This window comes from Sturnira hondurensis, unplaced genomic scaffold (genome assembly GCF_014824575.4).
Source record: "Sturnira hondurensis isolate 20B ecotype Veracruz unplaced genomic scaffold, ASM1482457v3 Scaffold0009719, whole genome shotgun sequence".
Lineage (NCBI taxonomy): Eukaryota > Metazoa > Chordata > Mammalia > Chiroptera > Phyllostomidae > Sturnira > Sturnira hondurensis.
The window spans coordinates 786400-814052 of record NW_028082350.1 but is presented as its reverse complement, the minus strand read 5'-3'; the positions used below and the strand labels follow the sequence as shown (position 1 = coordinate 814052).

The 27653-nt window shown below is 38.2% G+C and overlaps 1 protein-coding gene across 2 annotated transcripts in view; it reads right to left on the bottom strand.

Moving 5' to 3' along the window:
* GRAMD1C (GRAM domain containing 1C) overlaps positions 1 to 27653 on the bottom strand; it is a 102082-nt gene that overhangs the window by 72576 nt on the left and 1853 nt on the right. The window contains exon 2 of one of the 2 annotated variants that reach the window (XM_037057397.1): positions 25675 to 25824. The exons of the other annotated variant lie outside the window; for it this stretch is intronic. Within the exon in view, the coding sequence (XP_036913292.1) occupies positions 25675 to 25824 (150 nt within the window). The remainder of the gene's footprint in view (positions 1 to 25674; positions 25825 to 27653) is intronic. 2 annotated transcript variants of the gene reach the window in all.

Below are 27653 nucleotides of genomic sequence, written 5' to 3'. Positions count from 1 at the left end.
ACTAGGAGGCCATCCCTAAAAATAAAAACAATAACAACAATAAACAGAGCAGAGATATTTGTTCCCATTAGCCAAAGGACAAACTGACTTCACAGATTTACTTACTCTAGGCGTGTTATTAAATAAAAATCTGCAATGACAAGCTTTAGAGGCAGAGAGGATGTAATCAGAATCCACAGTTGCTACAATATATTATCAAAATTGTATAATTATCAAAAAATTATAAAACACAAAAATAAACAAAAACCATGTGGCTCAAAAAAGGAAACAAAAGAGCAACCAATAGACTCAGGGACCCCAAGAACTAGATTTAGCAGACAAAGACATCAAGGAAGTTATTATAAATATGTTCAATAACCTAATGAGAACCATGCTTAAAGAATTAAAGTATGACAACAATGACTCAACAAGTACAGAATTTCAACAAACAGCCTTTTTTTAACAAAAAAGGGAAATTCTGGACTTGAAAACTACAATCACTGAAATAAAAAACTCACTAGAGGGGTTCAACAAAAAAAGTCAAATGGTAAAAAAGAATTAGTAACCTTAAAGACAGGTAAAAATTATCTAATTTCAAGAACAAATGAAAAAACTGTAGAAAATGAAGAGACAGAGACCTGTGGGACAACATTACATGATTCAAAATACATGTGATGGGAGCATGAGAAGGAATAAAAGAGGCAGAAAAACTTGAAGAAATGGTCAAAACTTTCAAAATGTGATGAAAAACATTAACCTATAGATCAAAGAAGCTTAATGAATCCCAATAAGGATAAAGGAAAGAGATTCATACTTAGACATGTCACAGTTAAGTTGTTTCAAGACAAAAGGAGAACTTGAAAGCAGCAAGAAAAAAATTATTCATGCATACAGGCATAAAATAATATAATTAATGGCTGACTTCTTATTATAAAACAATAGAGCTCTGGCTGGTGTAGCTCAGTGGATTGAGCGCAGGTCTGTGAACCAAAAAGTTGCTGGTTCAATTTCCAGTCAGGGCACATGCCTGGGTTGCAGGCCAGACCCCGAGTAGGGGGTGCACAAGACGCAACCACACATTGATGTTTCTCTCCCTCTCTTTGTCCTCCCTTTCCCCGTCTGTAAAAATAAATAAAATCTTTTAAAACATAAAAATAAATATTAAAAGTTTTAAAAATAAAATAAAACAAAACAATAGAGACAGCATAACTGCCTAAAAGAAATAATAAAGGAAATCATTCAAAGAAAAACAAAATATGGTAACTCAAATATGCAAGAAAAAGGGCACCAGAAGTGAATATATGTTGGTAAACATAAAAGCATGCAAATCTATTTTCTAGTTTCTCTCTTAACATCTTTAAGAGATATACGAATCTATAAGGCAATAATTCTAGTGCTGTATTATTGATGGGTTTATGAGACAAATAGGTGTAATATACATGATAATAGCACAAATGGAGGGGAGAGATAATGGAGCTACGTTGGGGTAGAAGTTCAATACTCTAAGCAGAATTAAGTTAGTAATCTGAAATACCCTGTGAAAAGTTAAGATGTATACTGTAATCCCTTAGCAATCAACACAAAACCCCTCAAATATATTTTTTTTATTATATTTTTTCCATTACAATTTGTCCCCCTTACACCTCCTACCCCCCACAATCACCACACTGTGGTCCATGTCCATGAGTCCTTTTTCCTTTTCACTCAACCCCTCCACCCCTTCCACACCCACCCTCACAGAGCTGTCATCTGCTCTCTATCTATGAGTCTGTCTATTTTGCTTGTTAGTTCAGTTTGTCCATTAGATTCCACAGATGAGTGAATTCATATGGTATTTTTCTTTCTCTGACTGGCATATTTCACTTAGCATAATTTTCTCCAGGTCTATCATGCTATCACGAAAGCTAAATTTTCTTCTTTTTATGGCCAAGTAGCATTCCATTGTGTAAATGTCCCATAGTTGTTTCATCCACTCCTTTACTGATGGACACTTGTGCTGCTACCGTATCTTCATGATTGTAAATAATGCTGAAATGAACACAGGGGTGCTTATGTTCTTTCAAACTAGTGTTTTGGGTTTCTTCAGATAAATTCCCAGAAGTGGGACCTCTAGGTCAAACGGCAGATTAATCTTGAATATGTTGAGGAAACTCCACACTGCTTTCCACAGTGGCTGCACTAATCTGCATTCCCACCAACAGTGCAGAAGGGTTCCCCTCTGTCCCCGTCCTCACCAGCACTTGTTGTTTGTTGGTTTACAGGTGACAGGCATTCTGACTGATGTGAAGTATATCTCATTGCAATTTTTATTTGCATTTTCTATGATGATTAGTGACATTGATCATTTTTTCATATGTCTGTTGGCCACATGTATGTCCCCTTTAGAGAACTGTCTGTTCAGGTCCTTTAACAATTTTTAATTGGATTGTTTGTTTGGTTTTCTTGGTGTTGAGTTTTGGAAGTAATTTATAAATTCTGAGTATTAAACCCTTATCAGATGTATGGGCAAATATGTTCTTCCATTCAGTGGGTTGTCTGTGTATTTTGTTTATGGTTTCCTTTGCTGTGAAAAAAACTTTTTAGTTTGATGTAGTCCCATTCGTTTACATATTTCTTGTTTCCTTTGCCTGAAGAGGTACATAAAATATTATTATAAGCAATGTCTGAGATTTTACTGCATATGTTTTCTTCTAGAATTTTTATGGTTTTGGATCTAAAATTTAAATCTGTAATCCATTTTGATTTTTTTCTTGTGTGTGGTGTAAGGTGGTATAATTTCATTTTTCTGTGTGTATCTGTTCACTTTTCCCAGCACCATTTATTAATAAAGCATCTTTAGCCCATTGTATGTGCTTGCTTCCTCTGCTGAATATTAATTGATTATAAAGGTGTGGGTTTACTTCTGAGCTCTCTGTTCTGTTCCACTGATCTACGTGTCTGTTTTTATGCCAGTACCACACTGTTTTGATTACAGTGGCCTTATAGTTTGATATTAGGTAGCATGATTCCTTCAACTTTGTACTAAATGAAGAACTAAATGAAATGAAGGCAAGTAACTTATCAATTATAGATTTTAGAGTAATTATTATAAGGATACTCAACACCATGAAAAAGATATGGAAATCATAAAAAAGGATCAGTCAGAAAAAAAGAATGCAATATCTGGAATAAATAATACACTGGAAGGAATAAACAGGTTAGATGAAGCAGCGGATTGAAACAGCAATTTAGAAGACAAGGTAGAAAAAAACACCCAAGCAGAGCTGCAAAAAGATAAAAGAATTTTAAAAAATGAGGAGCAATTAAGAAAACTTTGGAACATGAAGCATAACAACATCTATTTCATGAGATTACCAGAAAGGGAAGAAAGTGAGTAAGAGGTCAAGAAACTATTCAAAGAAATAATAACTGAAAACTTCCCTAATCTGGTGAAGGAGAAAGATACATAAGTCCAGAAAGTGCAGCGAGTCCCAAACAAATTGGACACAAAGATGCTCATATCAAGACACATCATAATTAAAATGGCAAAGTTTAAAGAAAAGAAGAAAATCTTAAAACACACAAGAGAAAGGCAGTCAGTCATCTACAAGGGAGCTCCAATTAGACTGTCATTGATTCCCCAACAAAACATTTCATGACAGAGGGACTGGCATGAAATATTGAAGATGATGAAAAGCAAGGACCTACAACCAAGGCTACTTTACCCAGCAAGGCTACCATTTGAAGTTGAAGTAGAAATAAGGAGCTATCCAGACAAAAGCAAAACAGAACTAAAGGAATATGTTAACACCAAACTGGTACTGCAACAGATGTTAAAAGGCTTTCTTTAAAAAGAAGGGGAAGGTAAACGGGAAGAGGAAGGAGAAGAAGAAGGAAGAGGTAGGAAGACAAGGGAGGAGGAAGGAGGAGCCAGAAAAATGGTTAAAAAATGGCCATAAATTTGTATTTATCAATAATCACTTTAAATGTAAATGTCTTAAATACTCCAATTAAAAGACATAGGGTAGCTGAATGGACAAGAAAACAACTCATATACATGCTGTCTCCAAGAGATCCACCTCTAATCAAAAGATATACACAGACTCAAAGTAAAAAGATGGGAAGTTATTTCATGCAAATGGAAAGAAAAAAATGCTGGGGTAGCAATACTTATATCTGACAAAATAGACTCTAAAACCAAGGCTATAGTAAGATACAAAGAATGACACTTTGTAGTGATAAAGAGACCAATCCAACAAGAAGCTATAGCCCTAGTAATCATGTATGCAGCCAACATAGGAGCACCTAAATATGTAAAGCAAGTCTTGATGGATGTATAGGGAGAGACTGTCAGAAATACAATCATATCAGGGGATTCTAATACTCCATTGATTTCAATGGATAAATCTTGGAGAAGTCTCTTATTCTTTCATTTGGTGCCTTTTTCTGTGTCTTCCTATATTGACTGCCTCTTTATATTTGTTTCTACATGTTAAATAGATCTGCACAGACTCTGGTATAGACCTATATAGTCAGATACTGTACATGACTGGCCCTGGCCAACCTGTTTGGAGTTATCAGCAATCCATGCCATGGCCTGGGTATGTGCAGAAAGAACCAGGCTGCACACCGAGGCTGACCTTTTACAGCACTGAGCCCAGGGGAGGGTCAGCTAAAGTTTCAGAGCTCCCAGAGATCCTCCCTCACCTGCAGGATTTGTTAAGTTTAAACACTAAAATAGCCTCCAGCTGTACTATTCTGCTTAACGTCCACCGGGTGGGGCAGAGTAATTCCTGTGGGCAAAGCTTTTGCTTCACCTCAGACTGATGCCTCTTGGAGAGGAGTGCTCTCTCCATGAAAACTGGCTTCTGTACTATGGGGAATGACTCAGCACAGGGATCCTGGAGGCTGACCCTTCAGCTCTCTCCCCAGAGCCACCAACCCCAGACTCCCCTCTTGTGGCTCTAGTCCACTCTACCCTCCCTCTGCTGGAGCCCAGGGTAAGTAGCTGCAAGTGAAATTTTGTGCATTGGCCCTTTAAGAGGCTCTATCACCCTAGCCATCTGTCCCTGGCAGACAGAAAGCCCTGCTTTTTACAGCCAGATGTTATTTGGGTTCCTTTCCCAGTTCTGGTGCTCTAGGCTGGAGGAGCCAGCTTGGAGTTTAGACCCCACACTTCTCAGGGGAAATGCTCTCCATCCCCCAGCCACTGATCTCTCTAGAACTTCAGCTGCCACCTGTGGAAATCCCTCCAGCCCTCTCATGGCTCCACACTTCCTACTAGCCTCATTGTGGTGATGCAGTTTCTTCCATAAGTCCTTGGTTATAAGGCTTCTTTCCAGCTACTGTTCATTCAGTTGGTGATGCAGAATAATTTTTCTATAATTTAGTTGCAATTTGGTCCTGGGAGATTACTGTGACTTCCACCTACTCTGCTGCCATCTTGGATCTCTCAAATATATTTTTAGTCCAAAGTAATTAAAATAGTATCCTAATCTATGCTGTAAACCTGAAACCAATATAAAAATAATATTGAATGTACACTGTAGTTGAAAATTCTTTTTAATTTTTTAAAAAATTGTATCAAAAAATATTTGGCACATCAAGAAAGAAGGGGAAAAGAAGGAAAAAATATTCAAAACATAGTGAAAACAAATAGCAAATTAGCTACTCTTAAATACAACCGTAATATAACTACATTAAATATAAATGGACTTAACACAGAGACTGTCAAACTGGATAAAAACAGACCTAACTATAAGCTGTCTACAACAGACACACTCTACATCCAAAAACACAAAGAGGCTGAAAGTGAAAGGATGGGAAAAGATAAACCATACAAACAACAACCATAAGAGAACTTGAAGGGCTATATTACTATCAGTAGAAATAGACTTAAAGACAAAAACATATTTAACATATTTTCATAATAATTAAATATAAACATATTTTCATAATAATAGTCATTACATATTTTCTTAATAATTAAAAGTATATGGAGAAAATACAATTTTAAATGTATACACACAAAAATAAAGCCCCAAAATACATGAAGCAAAAACTGACATGACATGACTGAAAAAAATACCAATGAACATGAGTTAAATATATCATTAACCCATTCTCAGTAACTGACAGAATGACTAAACAAAAAATAGGCAAGGAGGGCTTTAACAACAGTACCCAGTCGTTTCCAACAACTACTTTGAGGGCACTATGCTAAGTGAAATAAGCAAGACAGAGAAAGACAAATATTGGGGAGTATCATATTACTGTGGAATCTAAATAAGAAGTGAAACTCACAGAAGCAGAGAGTAGAAAGTGGCTTCCAGGGAGATGGGGATGGAGATAATAAGGAGAGATTGGTAAAGGGGTACAAATGTTCATCTATCAGATGAATAAGGTCTGAGGATCTCATGTATGACATGATGACTATAGTTGATTAACACTGTATTGTATAATTAAAACTGACATTTGCTAAGAGAAAACTAAATGTTTTCCCAACAAAATTAATATGTAAGGTAAGGAATGTATTAATTAACTAAATGTTAAGTATAATTTGACAATATACATGTACATCAAATCATCACAATATATACTTTAAATAGCTTACGATGCTATTTGTCAATTATAGCTCAATACAACTGAGAGGAAGGAAAGAAACATTATCCACCAACTATACCTGTCACTTATAAAACATTTCATTTGACAATTCCAGAATATGTACTCTTTTCAAGTACACACAGACCATTCTTCAGGATATAAAATATGCTATGTCACAAAACAAATTTCAAAAAGGATTGAAACCATATGAAGTATGTTGTCTGTCAACAATAGAATTAAATTACAGATTAGTAACACAAGTACTAGAGTCCAGCTTCAGGTCACCTTAATTCTTGAAAATGGACTAATGTGATCTCAGACTCCTTGACAAAGAGTACATGAAAATCCTCTCTGGAAGAAGACACCATTGTGCTAGGACTCAAATGTGTCTACAAGAATGATGGAAAATAGAGCAGAAATAATGAGGATCTGAGGATCCCATAAGAAGTTCCAAAATATGCTAGCAGCTACCCCCCCAAAACAGAATTTATTTATAAAAATTGTGCATTTATTCTTACATGTTTAAACTTCAGTCACCTTCAGTGAGAGTCATGCAGTTTCAAGAAGTACACAAAGTCCCAATCAAGATGAACCCAAAGAGGACTTCCGCCAAGATGGAGGCATAGGTGGAAACACTGTGCCTTCTCCCACAACCAAGTTTGAATACAACAAAGGTTTGGAGAAACAAAGACACAACCAAAGGACAGAAAATTGAATTATACGGAAGTCCGACTATATCTAACCATTCAACGGGGACGGTAAGAGGAGCGGAGCCAGCAGCGAGCAGGGTCGGGCAGGACAGGGCCCCCAACCCAGGTGCGCAGGCAGACGGGAACCAGTTGGGGTGCGGGGCAGACCGCGGGCGCATATTCGCGCACAATGAGACAGACCACGCAGGCCCCAGGAGGCGAGGGCTGACGGCGGTGGCACACTCGCGTGCAGTGGGACGAAACGCGTGGGCCCGGTGACGGCAGCAACTGCGGCACCGGTGAGGGCCGTGGCGGCAGGCGGCGGACAGGACGCCATAGTCCCTCTTTGACCCCGCCCCCACATACAGCGTCACAACCCAGCGACTTAGTTGCCCTGCAAGACCAGTGAGAGCCATTGTCCCTCTTTGACCCGGCCCCCACCTACAACGTCACAACCCAGCGACTGAGTTGCCCTTTTCTAGTGAACACTTTAGGGCTCTGATCCTGCTATGGAACAGGCACGAACAACCCGAAAGATGGCACAAGAAGAACTCAAAGTCCCAGAGCCAATAACTCTAAGCGACCGAGAAATTGCCAGCCTCTCAGAAGCACAATTCAGGACACTATTTATCAGGATGCTCACAGAACTGGTAGATTATAGTCACAAATTAGAGGAACAAAGTCACAAATTAGAGGAACATATGAAGGCTAAACTAATTGAAATGAAGGGAGATGCACAGGAAACCAATAGTGATGGAAAGGAAACGGGGACTCAAATCAATGGAATGGACCAGAAGGAAGAACAAAACATCCCACCAGAAAGGAATGAAGAAATGAGAATTCAAAAAAATGAGGAGAGGCTTAGGAACCTCCAGGACATCTTTAAACGTTCCAACATCCGAATTATAGGGGTACCAGAAGGGGGAAAGAAACAGCCACGAGTGGAAAACGTATTTGAACAAATAATAAAGGAGAACTTCCCCAGTCTGGCAAAGGAAATAGACTTCCAGGAAATCCAGGAAGCTCAGAGAGTGCCAAAGAAGTTGGACCCAAGAAGGAACACACCAAGGCACATCATAATTACATTAGCCAAGACCAAAATGAAGGAGAGAATCCTAGAAGCATCAAGGGATAAGGGGACAGTCACCTACAAAGGAGTACCCATCAGACTGTCAGCGGATTTCTCAAAAGAGACCTTACAGGCAAGAAGGGGCTGGAAAGAAGTATTCCAAGTCATGAAATCCAAAGACCTACAGCCAAGATTGCTTTATCCAGCAAAACTTTCATTTAGAATGGAAGGACAGATAAAGTGCTTCTCAGATAAGGTCAAGTTCAAGGAGTTCATCATCACCAAGCCCTTATTATATGAAATGCTAAAGGGACTTATATAAGAAAAAGAAGATGAAAAATATGAACAGTGAAAGGACAGCAAACACACAGTTATTAACAACCACACCTAAAACAAAAGCAAACCAAGAGGACAGCTAGATCAGGAGTGGAACCATAGAAATGAAGAACACATGGAGGGTTAGAAACAGGGGAGTGGGAGGAGGAGAAGGGGGGAGAAGGCACAGAAAATAGCATAGATGGTAGGTAGAAAATAGGTAGTGGGGAGGGTGAGAATAGTGGGGGAAATATAGAATCCAAAGAACTTGAGACACGTGGTTATAAACTAAGGGGGGCAGAATGGTGGGGGAGGGAGGGTGTGGGTGGAGGGGATTGAAGGGGGGGAATAGAACAACTGTAATGGTATAATCAATAAAATATATTAAAAAAAAAAGATGAACCCAAAGAAGCATACACCAAGACACATCACAATTACAATGGTAAAGTTTAAGACAAAGAGAATCTTAAAGGTAGCAAGTGAGAAAAAATCAGTTACCTGCAAGGAACTCCAATAAGTAGTGTTTTTCAGACTACAAGACGCATATTTCCCCCTACCCCACCCCCAAATTTGGGAGGAATAATAGTTGTTAATGCTGCTGTTGATTTGTTTACATTTATATTGGTGAAATATTATGTTATTTATGTTATTAAATATTTTACCACATTTTTTGCTTTAAAATTTTTTTCCTATTTTCCTCCTCTAAAATTTAGGTGTGTTTTATGGTCTGAAAAGCATGGTATATCAGCTGATTTCTCAACAGAAATACTACAGGACAGAAGGTACTGGCATGAAATATTCCAAGTACTAAAAAGCAAGAACCTGCAACCAAGACTACTCTATCCGGCAAGGCTTTCATTTTAAATGAGGATGAAATAAAGAGCATCCCAGACAAAAAAAAAATAGGCTGAAGGAGTGCATATCCATCAAACCAGCATTGCAAGAGATGTTAAAGGTACTGCCTTAAGAAGAAGAAGAAATATAGAAAGGAACTCAGGTACAAAGAGGAGACACGGCAATGAATAAGTACCTATCAATAATAAATGTAAATGTAAATGGATTAAATGCTCCAGTTAAATGACATAGAGTAGCTGAATAGATAAAAAGGCATGACCGGCATATATGCTGCCCATAAGAGAGCCACCTCAGAACAAAAGATTTACACAGGCTAAGAATGAAGGGCTAGAAAAAAATATTCCATGCAATGGGGGTAAAAGGAAAGTCAGGGTAGCCAGGGTCAAATACTCCTACTTGACAAAACAGACTTCAAAATAAAGACCATAACAAAGATTAAAAAGGACTTTATATAATATTTAAAAGGTCAGTCAACCGAGAGGTAATAACCCTTGAAAACATATATGCACCCAATATAGGAGCACCAAAAATGTACAAAAGAAAATCTTGGAGGACTTTAAGAAAGAGAGGGAAAACAATACAATCATTGTGGGATATTTTAACACCTCATTGTTAACAATGGACAAATCTTCCAGAAAAAAATCAACAAGGATATAGCAGCATTAAATGACACACTAGAACAAATGAACTTAATTGATGTTTACAGAATGTTTCACTCCAAAGAAGCAAAAATACACATTCTCCTCAAATGTACAAGGAGCATTCTCAAAGACAGACCACGTGAGAGGACAGAAAATACACCTTAAAAATTCAAAAAAATTAAGCCCTGGCTGGTGTAGCTCAGGGGATTGAGTGTGGGCCTGTGACCCAGACAATCACGGTTCGATTCCTAGTCAGGGCACATTACTGGGTTGCAGGCCAGTCCCCGGCAGGGGCCAGTTCCCAGCAGGGGATGCACGAGAAGCAACCATACATTGATGTTTCTCTTCCTCTCTCCTTCCCTTCCCCTCTAAAGATAAATGAATAAAATATTTTTAAAATTTCAAGAAAATTGAAGTCATATCAAGTATTTGTTTGGCTCACAATGGCTTGAAACTAGAAATCAACCTCAAGAAAAAAACTCCAAAACATTCAAATACATGGAGGCTAAATGACATGTCATTAAATAATAATGGGTTAACAATGAGATCAAGGACGAAATCAAAAAGTACCTGGAAACAAATGTAAATGGACACAGAACAACCCCAAACCTATGGGACACAGCAAAAGCATTCCTGATACAGAAGTTCATAGTAACACCGATCTATCTAAAGATAGAAAAATCTCAAATAAATAACCTAACCATATATCTAAAAGTACTGGAAAAACAATAACAAAGCCCAGAGTGAGTACAAGGAAGGATACAGTCAAAATCAGAGCAAAAATAAATGACATAAAGACTTTAAAAAAAAATGCAAAAGATCAATGAGTCCAGAGGCTTCTTCTTTGAAGAGATAAATAGAAAACCTTTAACCAAACCCAACAAGAAAAAAAGAGGACCCAAATAAATAAAATCAGAAATGAAAGAGAAGTAACAACTAATACCACAGAAATATAAAGGACTGTAAGAAATTATAATAAACAAATAGATGCCAGAAAATTGGACAACCTGGGCAAGATGGATAAGTTTCTAGAAGCACGCTATCTTATAAAACTGAATCAGGAAGGCACAGAAAACCCGAAAAGACTGATAACTTCTGAAATTGAAGCAGTAATCAAAAAACTCCCAGCACACAAAAGCCCTGGACCAGATGGTTTCCAGGCAAAATTTACCAATCATTCAAAAAAGAACTAACACTTATCCTTCGTAAACTATTCCCAAAAATTCAAGGAAAGGGAAGACTTCCAAACTCTTTACATGAGGCCAGTATTATCCTAATACCAAAACAAGGAAGATACAAATAAGTAGAATCATATATCATTTTTATGGATTGAAAGAATTAACACAATTAAAATGTCCATACTACTCAAAGCAATATATGAATTCAACACAATTCCTATTACGATACCAATGGCATATATTTCACATATCTAGAACAAATAATCCAAAAATTAATATGGAGCCAAAAAGATCCCATATAGCCTCAGCAATCTTGAGAAAGAAAAACAAAGTTGGAGGGATCACAATACCTGATATCAAACTACAGCCCTGGCTGGTGTGGCTCAGTGGATGGGGTGCCAGCCTGCGAACCAAAGGGTCACTGGTTTGATTCCTATTCAGGGCACATGCCTGGGTTGCAGGCCAGGTCTCTAGCTGTGGGGCACGTGAGAGGCAACCACACATTGATGTTTCCCTCTCTTTCTCCTTCCCTTTCCCTCTCTCTAAAATAAAATCTTAAAAAAAAAAAACCTATACTATAAGTACGTTGTAATCAAAACAGTCTGGTACTGGCTTAAGAACAGACCAGATTAATGGAATAGAATAGAGTGCCCAGAAAAAAACAGCGTCTTTATGGTCAGCTAATAGTTGACAAAGGTGGCAAGAGCATAAAATGGAGTAAAGACAGCATCTTTAATAACTGGTGTTGGGAGAACTGGACTGGTACATGCAAATAATAAAATAAGATCCACCATCTTACACCATGCACCAAAATAAACTCAAAATGGATAAAAGACTTAAGTATAAGTCATGATACCATAAAAAGCCTAGAGGAAAACATAGGCAGTAAAATTTCAGATTATCTCAAACAGCAATATTTTTGCCAATATATCTCCTAGAGCAAGGGAAATAAAGGGAAAGAATAAACAAATGGAACTATATCAAATTAAAAAGCTTCTGCAAAGCTAAAGAAGCCACCATCAAAATTAAAAGGGAACCCACTTATAGGAAAACATATTTGCTAACAGTACTTTGAAAAAGGGTTTAAATTCCAAAATATATAAAGAACTTATATGACTTAACACCAGGAAGATAAATAATCCAATTAAAAATGAACAAAGGCCTCTGGCTGGTGTGGCTCAATGGATTGAGCACCAGCCTGCATACGAAAGGGTCACTAGTTTGATTCCCAGTCAGGGCACATGCCTGGGTCCCCGGCTGGGTCCCCAGTGCAGGGTGTGCAAGAGGCAACCACACCTTGATGTTTCTCTCCCTCTTTCCCTCCCTTCCCCTCTCTAAAAATAAATAAATAAAATCTTTTTAAAAAATGGACAAAGAACCTGAATAGACACTTCTCGAAGGACATACAGAAAGATACAAATTAAAATCACAATAAAACATGACCTCACACCAATCAGAATGGCCATCATTAAGCAAATCAACAAACAACAAGTGCTGGCACTTTTGGGGTACTTTTGGGTCTCCCTGAATCAGGGGGGTCCCAAAATTCGGGGAGACCCTGCTGGCCAGGTTGTGGAGAAAAGGGAACCCTAGCGCACTGTTGGTCGGAATGCAGACTGGTGTAGCTACTGTGGAAAACAGTGTGGAATTTCCTCAAAAAACTAAAAATGGAACTGCCTTTTGACCCAGCAATTCCACTGCTGGGAATATACCCAAAGTATCCTAAAACACCAATTCAAAAGAATTTATGCACCCCCATGTTCATAACAGTACAATTTACAATAACCAAGATTTGGAAATAGCCTAAGTGTCCATCAGTAGATGAGTGGACAAAAAACTGTGGTACATTTACACAATGGAATACTACACAACAGAAAGAAAAAAGGAATTCCTACCTTTTGCAACAGCATGAATGGAACAGGAAACTACTATGCTAAGTGAAATAAGCCAGTCAGTGAAAGACAAATATCATACGACCTAACCTATAAGAGGGATCTAATGAACAAAATAAGGAGCAAAATAGAAGCACAGGCATGGAATCATGGCATAGACTGACAGCTGTACGTTGGAAGGGGCAAGGTGAGGACTGATTGAGGGAATGTGATAAGATTTGTCAAAGTCATATATGAGAAACCCATGGACATGGACAACAGTGAGGGGACTGATATGGAAGTTGGGGGGTGCAAGCTGGGAGGAGGGGGGCAAAGGGGGAAAAAGTGGGACAACTGTAATAGCATAAAAAACAAACAAACTTTAGTCACCTTCAAAGTACTCTCCATTTGATACAATACACCTATGGAGACAGTTTCTCCACTACTCAAAACAGTTTTTGAACTCATCAGTTTTGATGCCTTTTAGTGATTCTGCTGTTTTGTTTCACCTCTTCCACATTGGCAAAACATTTCCTTCCCAGGGCTTTTTACACCCTGGGAAACAAACAAACAAAAAGTCGCTCGGGGTGAGATTGGGTGACTAGGGAGAATGGGGCACAAGGGTCATGTCCTTTTTGGTCAAAAACTGCTGAACAGCCAGCGTAGCATGGCAGGTGTGCTTGTAAATCATCCATCTTGAAATGGGCAAACGTGTTGAAAGAGTCTTTAAAAAATTTTACTGAGGCCAAGGCAGCCTCTCATAACAATGCCAGGTGGTATACTGATACAGATGGGTTTCTAGCACATTCACCTATCCCGAAAAGCCTGTACTACAAGGGGCTCCAGATGATAATTCTGGGTACTTTTGGGTCCCCCTCATATCTGTTGTTCCAGGAGGAAGGGAGGGAGTGTTGGGAACTGCTCTGCCTGGTTTCAGGAGTTGTAACCACCCTCCATGGCTGAGGCTGAGTGAGCAGCCTCCGGAATTCGAGCCATGAGGAGACAAAGCTTGTCTCTGGTGGCAAATGCTGCCTCTGCTTCCTTCCCCTTCCCCCAATGCATGGTCGGATAGTCTATGATGGGTACAACCCCTCAGAAGGGTGCAACCTAAGCCAGACACAATCACTTGGGAGGCCATGATGGAAGGACTCAGGGGGCTGCAACAAAGAGGGAGTGATGGACCCTTACCCCTGGCTATTCTGACATAGCCCAGTCCCCACATCCTCTGGGAGAAGTGCTTCCTGGCTCTAATCCACCGAAGCCTGAAAACCTGTGATGGGGAAGGTAGTGCAGCCCTTTGCCAGCTAGAGTAAGATCCGAGGTGATCAGGCCTAAGAAAGAATTCCTAACAATCCTGTGAAGCCTGCTTTGCTAAGAATGCTTTTACTTAAGTGATAAAAGCCCGGGCAGAAAATGAGTTTACTTTCCCAAAGTTTTGTAGCCTTTTAGCTGATAGACCCTGACTCAGAAGAAGCCCTAATAGTTTTTTGTATACTATCTGTTGACTGCCTGACGATGATTAATAAGTTGTACCTGAACTCCTGTGCAAAAAAAAAACAATAAAAGCCTGTCTAGGCAAGGGGTAGCATACTCTCCCCTTGAGAGAGTTGCCAGGCAGCTCCTCCCTTGAGGGAGTAGCCGTGCCATCCCTTTTCCTCCACAGGACTTGGTAGTCCGTGTGAATTTGTCTCATGTCTCATCCATGACACCACGGGCACTGTGAGACAGTGCACGCATCCAGGGAGAAAAAGGTAGATGTTATATTTGAAGCAATAATGGCTAATCACTTGCCAAATCTGATGAAAGACAGCAAAAATATTCAAGAAGCCCTACAAACCCCAAGCAAGATAAACAGAGAATAATACTAGGTTAAAGGACATGAGTCATATTTATTGGCCAGAATGATCTAAGTCATGCTGTGAAGAATCCTGAAAGTCGTAAATTAGTATACATGTGACCTTGTTGAATAGTTCAAGAAAACTCACTCAGAGGATATATATACAAGAAAAAAAATGCTGAGTAAAAATCAAGAGATCAGAATCTATCAGTGTTACCTGGGAAACAACTCACTAAAGAATACCATTAGTGCTGCTCTGAGTGTGTCAAGAATTCCCCTCCTACACTACAGAAAGTGAGATTCTGACCTACATACACCAAGGTGTACCTCTCAGTACACAATGCTTATCAGGTTAGAAGCAAAAAACACCATTAATTTTTTGAATAATTGTTTTATAAATCAAGCTATGCTTTGAGAAGCACTTATGTGTGACAAATGAATAACACCTAAAATTAATGTTCATAAAGATGATGTTTCATCAAGGACAATCTAATTTTAGAAAGATATTTTTCACTAAAATGAACATTTCAAATTTATTTTAAACTAAATTTACATAAGGATAAAATATAATGAGATTAGTATATACTCTCATATACTACAGCTAGGAGTATAAACTGACACACTTTTTCTTAAAAATGGGTTTGCAATACATATCAAAAGATAAATAATAGCCCTGACTGGTGTGGCTCAGTGAGTTGGGTGTCATCCTGCAAACTGAAAGGTCACCAGTTTGATCTCAGGTCAGGGCACATGCCTGGGTTGTGGACACAGACCCCTGGTGGGGGTGTGTGAGAGGCAACCGATTGATGTTTCTCTTGCTCTCATTCTCCCTCTTCTCCTCCTCTCTAAAAGATAAATAAATAAAGCCTTTTTTTAAAGAGAAACAATACACAGATTTTAATCAAGTAATTCCATTTATAATAATCTAAGTCTAAAGAAAATAAACATTTGGACAGATTTTATTCAAAAATGCTCATTGCAATGTTTATGATGATAAAAATTTGGAAACTAAATGTCTAGAAGAAAAGAGACATTAAATAACTTTGAAAACATTAATATAATGATACATAACACCGTCAATAAAACTCAAGATTATGAAAAAAATTTTGGCCTTATAAAAAGCTCAATAGGTTAAACTTTTAAAAAAGGAAATATAAATGTATATGAACACTGATTCCAAATATGCCAAATGAAAAAATTCACACACATACACGGAAAAAACAAAAATTCTCAAAATAGTTTTCTCTATTTGGTGGGAGCACAAGTAACTTCACTTTCCTTCTTTACATATTTTTCCAATTTCCAAGTTTTAAAAATTTCCTGAAATTTATAAAAACTGAAATCATCCAAAAAATTAAAATACAATTTTAAGTTTTAGTTTCAAATCTTATAGTTTATTCAAAATCATTCCATTCTATTTTTACATTAAAGACAGTTTTTCTCTGACCTTAAGGAGAAAGCATCTAAATGCTTTCCCCTAAAGGATGCTGCCAGCACCCAGTTGCACTGATCGGAAACCTAGGGATCATTCTTATTTTTTTTAAATCCTCACTCAAATACATTTATAGATTCTAGACAGAGAGGAAGGAAGAGAAAGAGAGAAACACCGATGTGAGAGAGAAAATCAATCAGCTGTCTCTGGTAAGCACCTGACCGGGGACCAGGAATCAGCCAAAACCTAGGTACGTGTCCTGGCAGGGGACTGAGCATGCAACCTTTTGGTACTCGAGGACAAGGTCCAACCAACTGAGCCAGCTGCCAGGGCAGAATGATTATTCTTGATCTTTCTCCTTCCATTGCTCACTGTATCTGATCCCAGCAGCAAGCTGTTTATTAAGCAAGCCAATCTCTTCCCCACCTCAGGACTTTCCCTGGAACACCACTCCCCTTTCCCCTCCTTCAGGGTTTGTGAGTGTCCTTTCTTTGTCCCCCACCCCCACTCCCATATAGGGCTCTCTCACATGGCACCTCCTCAGAGAACCCTTTTCTGGCCATCCTAACTAAGGATGCTGCTCCTTCCCATGTGATTCTCTACATGTTTACATTCTCATACTGACTTCAGAGGTTCCATCACTACCTGACATAATATTACACATTTGCTTATTCATATACTATCCATCTCTCATTTTGGACTGTCAGCTCCAGAATGGCAGTCCTGTTCACTTAAACAGTCTGGTGAATGAAAGACTCACATGAATTAATAAGGTTATTCCTACCTTGAAAAAGTTACATTTACCTTCGCCACTTCTACTATAACGATGTCTCTGCTCTCATACTCTTTTAATTTATTTTGTGATTTGCTGTACTTTGTGATTCTAAAGTCTTTCATCAAAAGCGGAAAATTTTCAGGCATATTGTCTTTGAATATTGCCTCTTGCTCAGTCTCTATCTTCAACTTCTGAAACTCCTAGTAGATTCATAATGAACTTCTCTACTTTTCTCCTAAGGTTTCTCCTTAAACCATTGTTTCAAATATTTTATCTTTATGTATCAATAATGCAATCTCAATAATTTCCTCATATATATATTTCAGTTTACTGATTTTCTCTTCAGCTGCTATTTCCCATGTTCACTGAATTTTTAATTACTTCGACAAACATATTATTCACCTCTAAAGGTTGTATTGGATTGTTCTCCAAATCTGGATAGTATTTTTGAGAATATCTTATCCATTTATTATATTTTTAGTTTCTTCTATTAAGCCTTTAATAATATCAAATGACTGTTTCACAGTCTTTATCTGGTAGTTTTATTGGAAGTTTCAGAGGGTTTGATATGCTATTTATTCTAGTCTCCAAACTTCATGAGAGATGAACTTATACAGTTATATACTCTCAGGAAGACTTCCCTCCCCCCACCACCAAGCCCAAGTTCAGACTGATAAGCTTCCATGTCTTCTACCTGCATACATAGGTGGATTTCTTTCCTAGTCTACCTTTCACAGAGAATATAATTCTTCAAGAGTCATGGCTTTATAAACAGTTCTCAGTACCAATTCACACACATCTAAGGCACCATTTCCTATCCCAATGTGGCCATTAAAGCTTTAGTTACTGAGGCTAATAAATTCCTCAGGGTGGCCTCAGTATGAAGCTTACGCTGCTTACTGATTACTGATTACTCTGGTAATCAGTTCCTTCTTCTTATTTAGCCCTTAGATATTTCTCTTGCTATTCTGTGAACCCAGACATGCATTTCAAGATGTTTATAACATTTCATCCAGCATTTCTAAGGACTTTGTAACAGAAAAGCTTTTAAGTTTAATAGGCCCATTTCCATATTTCTAAAAATGTTAGTTCCTATGCCTTTCTAATTAAAAGTAATCAGAAAGTATTAAAAGATATCTAGGCTTTCAAATAATATCTATCTATTATTGTAATTTTGAACTGGATAAAATGGTTTTTTAATCCAACAGATATTGGAATATGAGTTTATTCTTTATCAGTTACCAAAGTAAAAATCAGAAATATCCTTTTTATGTTGAATAAATCCAAGATATGTTGTAGAAGACAACATATAATTACAGAAAGCCTCTTCTCCAAAGTTGCCAAAGTATGCGACAAACATACTAATTAATCCTCTTGGGCTTTTTCAAAATTTAACAGTACAACATGAATTAATTCTCATGATGTATAGCTCTCAATCAGCTTTGTAGCAACAATTATCCCCACTTATGAATCTGAAAGCTTACCTATGAGTCTCATGACTGTGATCATGTGACAAGTGAATGATAAAGTACAGAATCAAGGCTTCTGATTTCTTGTACAATTAGAAAAAACTTGATTATAATCCAGAAAAATTAAAATATAAATATTTTTATTGAAACATAAGTATAACATCACTAGCCATCAGAGAGAGGCAAATCAAAATTACAATGGGACATCACCTCACACCTGTCAGAATGGCCATCATTAATAAATCAACAAACAAGTGCTGGTGAGGATGTGGAGAAAAGGGAACCCTAGTGCACTGTTGGAAATGTAAACTGGTGCAGCCACTGTGGAAAACAGTATAAAATTTCCTCAAAAAAATTAAAAATACTGTCCTGGCTGGTGTGGCTTAGTGGACTAAGTGCCAATCTGAGAACTGGAAGGTCGCCAGTTCTATTCTCAGTCAGGGCACATGCTTGGGTTGCAGGCCAGGTCCTCAGATGGGGGCGTGTGAGAGGCAACAGACTGAAGTTGTCTCTCATACATTAATGTTTCTCTCCCTCTCTTTCGCCCTCCCTTCTCCTTGCTCTAAAAATAAATAAATAAATAAATAAAACCTTAAAAATTATTGTTTAAAAAATTAAAAATAGAACTGCCTTTTGACTCAGTGAATCCACTCCTGGCATTATACCCTAGGAATCCAAAAAAAACCAATTCAAAAGAACCTATGTACCCCAGTGTTCATAGCAGCACAATTTACAATAGCCAAGTACTGGAAGCAGCCTAAGTGCCCATCAGTAAATAAGTGGATCAAAAAACTATGGTACATTTACACAATGGAATACTATGCAGCAGAAAGAAAGAAGGAGCTCCTACCTTTTGCCACAGCATGGATGGACCTGGAGACTATTATGCTGAGCAAGCCCATCAGTGAAAGACAAATACTATATAATCTCACTTATAAGACTAATCTAATGAACAAAATAAAGTAACAGACAAAACAAAACTAGAGATATAAAAACACAGAACAGCTTGACAGCAAGCAAAGGGGAATAGAGAGGGCATAATGGTGGAAAGACGGTGAAGGGACTAGACAAATAACATGTATGAATGGCCCATGGACATGGACAACGGTGTGGGGATGGACTGTGGCAGCAAAGGTTGGGCTGGGTGGAGGAGGGCAAACAGGGAAAAACTGGAACAACTATAATATAAAAACAATAAATAAAAATATAAAAATTTAGGAAAAGCATTTGTATACTAGTTATTATATGAACACATATAGGTAATGTTTCAGAATATAGATTTGTTTTTATTTTTACAATATTTTAGAACAAATATATAAAAGAAATAACAAATTTGAACTCTAACCTCTTTTAAAATTTTCCTACTCCATCTTCTTTTTTTCCTATTTCCCTTCCTAAATCAAAGATTCGAGGGAGCTGAGATTTTATATCTTCTTTGCTCTCTATATATTTGTGAAGATTTTCAAATACACAATTTTTCAAAGAAAAACACACCCTAAACAAATTTAACTTTAGTTACACAATCAGAAAACTTTATAAATCCCCCATTTTTAAAAATGTGATTATCAAGTAAATCAGCTATTAAGGAGAAAAGTATTAACAAATGACACATATTTCTAAGGGAAACATTATTAATGAACCAGGTTACAAATGGACACAACATTAAGTGCCTGACCCACAGCACTTTACTTCCATGAAATACCCAGGAAAGTATGTCATCTTCCAAACATATACAGCAGGAACTCTCAGAGGCTTTTTCTCCTCCCAGTAATTGCTAGCTCTACATCACTAAGAGACATCAAATTAAACAAATGTATCTGCTGCAGATGTCTGTATGGTTTTCCTCTGAGACCTTAATCCACCTGGAGTATACCATTATTTTAAATAGGAAAACAGAAGCCTCTTGTTTAAAGTTTTTTTATATTTATTTTTTATATATATTTTATTGATTATACCATTACAGTTGTTCTATTCCCCGCCTTCATTCCCCTCCACCCGCACACTCCCTCCCCCACCATTCTCCCCCCCTTAGTTTATAACCATTTGTCTCAAGTTCTTTAGATTCTATATTTCCCCCACTATTCTTGCTCTCCCCTCTATCTGTGTTCTACCTATTGTCTATGCTATTTTCTGTACCTTCTCCTCCCTTCTCCTCCTCCCACGCCTCTGTTGCTAACCCTCCATGTGTTCTTCATTTCTATGGTTCCACTCCTGATCTAGTTATCCTCTTGGTTTGCTTTTGTTTTAGGTGTGGTTGTTAATAACTGAGTTTGCTGTCCTTTCACTGTTAATGTTTTTCATCTTCTTTTTCTTAGATAAGTCCCTTTAGCATTTCATATAATAAGGGCTTGGTGATGATGAACTCCTTGAACTTGACCTTATCTGAGAAGCACTTTATCTGTCCTTCCATTCTAAATGAAAGCTTTGCTGGATAAAGCAATCTTGGCTGTAGGTCTTTGGATTTCATGACTTGGAATACTTCTTTCCAGCCCCTTCTTGCCTGTAAGGTCTCTTTTGAGAAATCCGCTGACAGTCTGATGAGTACTCCTTTGTAGGTGACTGTCCCCTTATTTCTTGCTGCTTCTAGGATTCTCTCCTTTATTTTAACCTTGGGTAATGTAATTATGATGTGCCTTGGTGTGTTCCTTCTTGGGTCCAACTTCTTTGGCACTCTCTGAGCTTCCTGGATTTCCTGGAAGTCTATTTCCTTTGCCAGACTGGGGAAGTTCTCCTTTATTATTTGGTCAAATAAGTTTTCCACTTGTGGCTGTTCCTCTTCCCCTTCTGGTACCCCTATAATCCGGATGTTGGAACATTTAAAGATGTCCTGGAGGTTCCTAAGCCTCTCCTCATTTTTTTGAATTCTCATTTCTTCATTCTTTTCTGGTTGTATGTTTCGTTCTTCCTTCTGGTCCATTCCATTGATTTGACTCCCGGTTTCCTTTCCATCACTATTGGTTTCCTGTGCATCTCCCTTCATTTCAATTAGTTTAGCCTTCATATGTTCCTCTAATTTATGACTATAATCGACCAGTTCTGTGAGCATCCTGATCAGCTGTATTTTGAACTGTGCATCTGAGAGGCTGGCAATCTCTTGGTCGCTTAGAGTTATGGGCTCTGGGGCTTTGAGTTCTTCCTGAGCCATCTTTTGGACTGTTCGTGCCTGTTACGTATCAGGATCGGAGCCCTAGGTGTTCATCAGAGCAGGGCAACTCAGTCACTGGGTTGTGACGCTGTATGTGGGGGCAGGGTCAAAGAGGAGCAATGGCCGTCCCGTTTGCCACCTCCCGCCGCTGCCGCCGCAGCTGCCACCATCACCAGGGCCCGCGCATTTCGCCCCACTGCACTCGAGTGTGCCACCCCCGTTAGCCCTCCACCACTGGGTTTGCCCGCTGGGGCCTGCGAGGTCCGTCTCACTGTGCTCGAATGTGTGACTGCGGTCAGTCTGCCCTGCACCCTGACTGGGGCAGTGCTGCCTGCGCGCCTAGGTTGGGGGATCTTTCTTGCCAGACCCTGCTCCGCTGCTGGCTCTGCCCCTCTTACAGTCCTGGTTGAACGGTTCGTTGTTGTCAGACTTCCGTATAATTCAATTTTCTGTTCTTTGGCTGTGTCTTTGTTCTCCAAACCTTTGATGTATTCAAACTTGGTTGTGGGAGAAGGCACAGTGTCTCCACCTATGCCTCCATCTTGGTGGAAGTCTCCTAAAGTTTTTTCTTTTACTATGTATTTTTACTAACTGTTAAAAAGCAAAAGCATAAATATTTATTTGCTATTAACTTTATTTTAAACTTCATTTCTTCATTTCACATAATTTTTATTGTGACATTAGGATTTAAAAGTTAATAATGAAACTCACTTCCCACACGCTAGGATTAAATATTTTCATTTTGAAATAAAAAATAAAACAAATGCAACACTTTATATTTCTATCTTAACACTACAGGATTGAAGTGGAAAATCTGCAGCTGTTGCTCTCACTATCAATTGGTATGGAATTTAATCATATTCCTTTAAATTAAAGTCCTACTGTCAGAAAGACACTAGCCAATCTGTCAAGCAGCCCAAGATTAAATGGATAGGGTCTAAAAGAAATTAACCTCAGTGAACACAACAACAAAACTTTCATAAACTTTGCTTCACTTTCTTGTATCGTTTTAAGTTTTCACAATTATGAGAGATTCATCAAAACATATTTTCCAGTATTACAAATAATAGGTCCTTTTACCCGTCACTTTTCTACTTTTTTTACTCTGGGATGGTCCTAAGGAAAGTTGTTCCCCATGCAACACACTCCTGTTGAGTGTGCCCAGAGTTTTTTATAACTAACACATAGCTACTGGGACTGTAAGTTATTAGCACTTGCTAGCCATACTCCCCTTTTCTATTGATTCAAGACATGCCAAATTTGCAATACCGTGGCCCAATCTCTAATTTTATAAGTGAGTCACCTGAGGCCAGACAGGTTAAACAGCATATTCAAGAGCACCACAAGGTGAAGTCACCAGAGACAGAGCATATTCTCTACCCCAGATGTTTTCTTCCCAAGCACTAATCTGTTCATTATATTATGCTGCCCTCTAAATTCACAGCTATGGAAAAAGTGAGTTAGCCAGCCCAGAACATGAGCTATTCTACATTAGTGAATTTTTCAGGTCCCTAGATCTTAACACCATAAATACCAAAACTTTAAAAAGTTATTCATCCTTTTTGGTAGAAACCTTTCAAAAGTAAAAAGGCACAAATGCAGATTCTTCGAATGTTCTAGTGAAATGACTCTGACATTCTTTTAACTCTTGCTTAAGGGCCAGGTCATGTGCCTCATGGATATTTTCCCTTTACTGCTACTGGTCTTCCTTGTGTACATTTTGGATCCCTCAGTGAACTCCACCATTTCACTGCCCTCATTCAATTCCTACTTTATTGCTGGGAGAACATGGAAATAGTGACATGATAGAGTCAGTGGGTAGAAGTAGGTGAATTTAAAATAGCAGAAAAGAGAAAGAAATAAAAATAATAAAATGGCAGAGAAAAACAGGGCATTATTTTCCAGATTTCTTAATCATCATTTCTACGAGCTACAGTAAGTACTAGGGCATTAGGGCTAACTCATCTGCACAGACCTCTGGCCTCCACATTAGGAGGCAAAGATTACTACTATCTTTTTTGAGCTTCTGCTGCCATTTCTTGCTTCTTTTCTGTGCTGTCATCATATAATCCCCTTATTGCCAACAGTCTATTCAACTAAATAGTGGAAACCAACTTATTTCTTAGGCTTAATAAAAACATGTCAAAAAAATATTAAATTCCAAAGGAAGACTTGAGAAATTCTCCCTTTACAATATATGCATTCTTCAGCATGAACTTTTGATTTAGATATTCAGGTTCTTTTTTATTTTTGCTTGCCTCTGAGTTCTGATAGTTCCAATTTCTGGGTAAGTGACCTCTGGAAAAGTCAGTAAAACTTCTGAGAAGTTGTATTTGTCTTTAGGTATATTTCATACAAATTCCTATAAAAATTCCTCAAAATAAAGTGCTTACAATCAGCATAGGGACCTAAAACAGCCTTCAACACTGTAAACCAATGCTTCTCAAACTTGAATGTGCATACAGATCCCTAGGAAATGTGAAAATGAAGATTCTGACTCAGGAGGTCTGAGGTTGGGCCCAGGATCCTGCATTTTTAATCAACTGACATGTGACACCAATATTCTAGCTCCACATTCTACACTTCAAGTTACAGAGCTACAGAACACAGAGCTTCTTCCCCCTCCCTCCTTCTGTTTCTAAATCTTCACTCCCCTGCTTTTTCCTTTTCTTGCTTTACCCTGTTTCTTGCACCAAGTCTGCCAGGAGTAACCACAGTAACTCTTTAGGCCTGTACACAGCCCTTAGAAATATAAAGGTTCCCAATCTGTAACATAAGCTATAAAATTCAGAGTGCACAAAGTTCAAAATACTTTAACATTCACTAACTTTCTCTGAATGTGACCAAAAATAATAAAATCAACATAGATATAATTTTAGGGTGTAGTTATTTTCATTTATTTCTTAGTAATAAAATATTTTGCTTCTTAATAGAAAGTAAAAACCTGTTACTCATCTGAACATTCAATAACATTCAACAACTGAGCTGCTACTTATAAACAGAATGAAGGTACTTGTATTAATCCGTACAACCTGTTAATAATATGTCTTTTTTGGTCTACCCTAAAATTATTAGAAATTCTATTACCAAGTGTAACTAATCCTCAAGAGATCAGTGTTCTAATGAATTAATATTGGAACATATATGCCTCATAATCTCATATAAATTTCACTTGTAGGTGCATTATTCTATCAAATGGTCCGTAAATCTCATAGGAACTGTTGGATTTAGAATGAGTCCTTTAATATAATTCGTGCTAGCAATCACATGAAAAAACAAACGTTCTTACCAAAAGACTCTATGCGCCTACTCAATAAGCAGTAGTCTCACTGTACAGTGAGGAAACCTGAGGCATATCCGGGTTACACAGCCTAATGAGCACAGTGCAAGAGAACACGAAATGCCTAACTTTAAAACCTATCTCACAATCACTACAGACTACAGGTCAAAAATAGTTCAACTTCCTTTTAGGTACAGGAACTAATTCTTGAAATCAAAATTATGTAAAATAGCTGGCTTCTCAGTAACATCTAGAAATACGGTTTCTGTACAACGTTAGTCTCTTGCCAATACAATGAACAACAGTGTAAGCGGAATCTAATTCTGTGGGGTAGTTCGCTCCCAGGGAAACTGAAGCAGATGATTCCACTCCATTAAACCAGACAACAGTGCATTCTAGTGGCCAAAGGAGAGCATAATCAGAAATGTCTTAGGGACTCTGGACTAAAGCAAATAATTAAAATCTAGAAGCTAATATTATAAATAATATATGTATTGCTGTAGACTTATAAAAATTTGCATTTAAGATTAAAATAAAGATATAAGAAAAAACATTACCCAAAAGCTCCAGTCACCACTCCAGTTATGTAAATGTGGCCCCTGTTTTTTAGCTGACACTACATTATTCTCATCCACAACTGGACTAGCATTTTCCTCTAATTCTTCCTGTGATTCGATGGCAAAGCTGGAATCTTCTTCATTTATTACCTGGAAACAAGTATCAATTTAAATCACTTATTGAGAAATGCCCATTTTAAAAAGAAAAGAGTTAATGTTCAAAATATGTAAATTAACTTGAAAAGGACAATATTTAAGCTTCTAGAAAACAGTAATTAGTATGTTTTTGCTTCCATAGTTCATACAGGTACACACACAACAAGCATTTTCCAACTACTACTATTTGTTGGGTAGCTTATTTGGCACTAGGGATTCAAAAGTGAACAAAACAGTGTCCTTACTCTCTAGTAGTTCAGTCAGCTAGAGAAATAATTGAACAGAAAACAAAAAAATGGGAGTGACAATTGGTTCAACCTCTTTGGAAAATAATATTCAATGCCTAGTAGACTCTTAAATGGGTAGATATACTACATTACGGCAATTTAATGGGTATGTGGAGTCAGCAATGTTTTTTTAACACTAAAAAACTGCAAATAACCTTACTGTCCATTGATAAGGAAATTGATACATTAATTCTGGTTTATTAAAACAATAAAGTTAAAATAAATGAATCAGATGTCTCAACCAGGCATTGGCCCCCAATATATAGAGTGCTCAGGGAAAAGGCTACATCCTGTGCAAGACATGGGCCCATCAGGTGGTCACTCATGAAAGAGCAGTTATAGAGTCAAAAAAAAAAAAGAGGAGAGGAGGAGAGGTGTGGAGGGGGAGGGAGAGCAGCCAAGACAAGAGCACATAGTTCTGCTGCTGCTGTTGCTGCTGCCACCTATTCTCCATTTAATAAAAATCCTGATCAGGGTTACAGGGAAAAAGCTCCCAAGGCACCTGTGTGGCACAGCAAAGGGTTAATTCAAACTCAACTTAATCTTGGGGCTTAAACTCTACAGAGTAACTATTGGCATGGGAAGCAACTACCCCATAATGTCCATAAGTTGTCCACAGGCTTCTGACATGAGAAACTATCTCCTCAGCTCCATACTATACGCCATTAGAGCAGCAAGTACTGGCAGCATACAGGACTCTGTGGGAAATAAAGCCTGTGACTGTCCATCACCAGGGGCTAGTTATGCCTTCCATGCTGAAAGCAACACCTTGCAACTGCCTACAGGAGGACATGGTCTTCCTTGTCCTCATTCCCTTATTATCTTTTTAAAAAGATTTTATGTATTTATTTTCAGAGAAAGGGAGAGTGAAAGAGAGGGAGAGAAAGATCAATGTGTGGTTGCCTCTCGTACATCCACCACTGGGGACCTGGCCCACAACTCAGGTGTGTGCCCCGACTGGGAATCAAACCAACGACCCTTTGGTTTACAGGCCATTGCTTAATCCACTGACCCACACCAGCCAGGGCCTTTACTCCCTTATCAGATGTCATGGTATTGGGAGAGGTCAGCGCTTTCTAAACCCTTTGATTACCTGAGGAGCAACTTGCATTCAACTGAGTAAACAGCAATAGCAGTTTGTACTATTCAAACTCCTATTTGAAGTTTAATGGACAAACCTGCTGTTGGGTGGACAGCATCATTTCCATGGCACAAGATGAAACTCGCTGGAGACCTACTGCCTCTTATCCCTAACCAGAATGTCCCTGATGAAGGAAAGAACCCAAGGATCAATACAACTGGCTAACCTTCGCACAGTCATCTTAACAGTGAATACTCTGGTCAACAACTGGAGCCATCAGCACATTTTTACAGACTCTTGGGCCATTGCCTAAGAGTTGTGCCCTGTGGGGTAAAGAACTCTGTTGCTTTCCAGATACTCAAAATATAAACCAAGGTCACACATTTCTCTATATATATTAAAACCATAACAACAGCTGTTGCCAATACACTCCTTATCCCCATCACAGTTCCAAA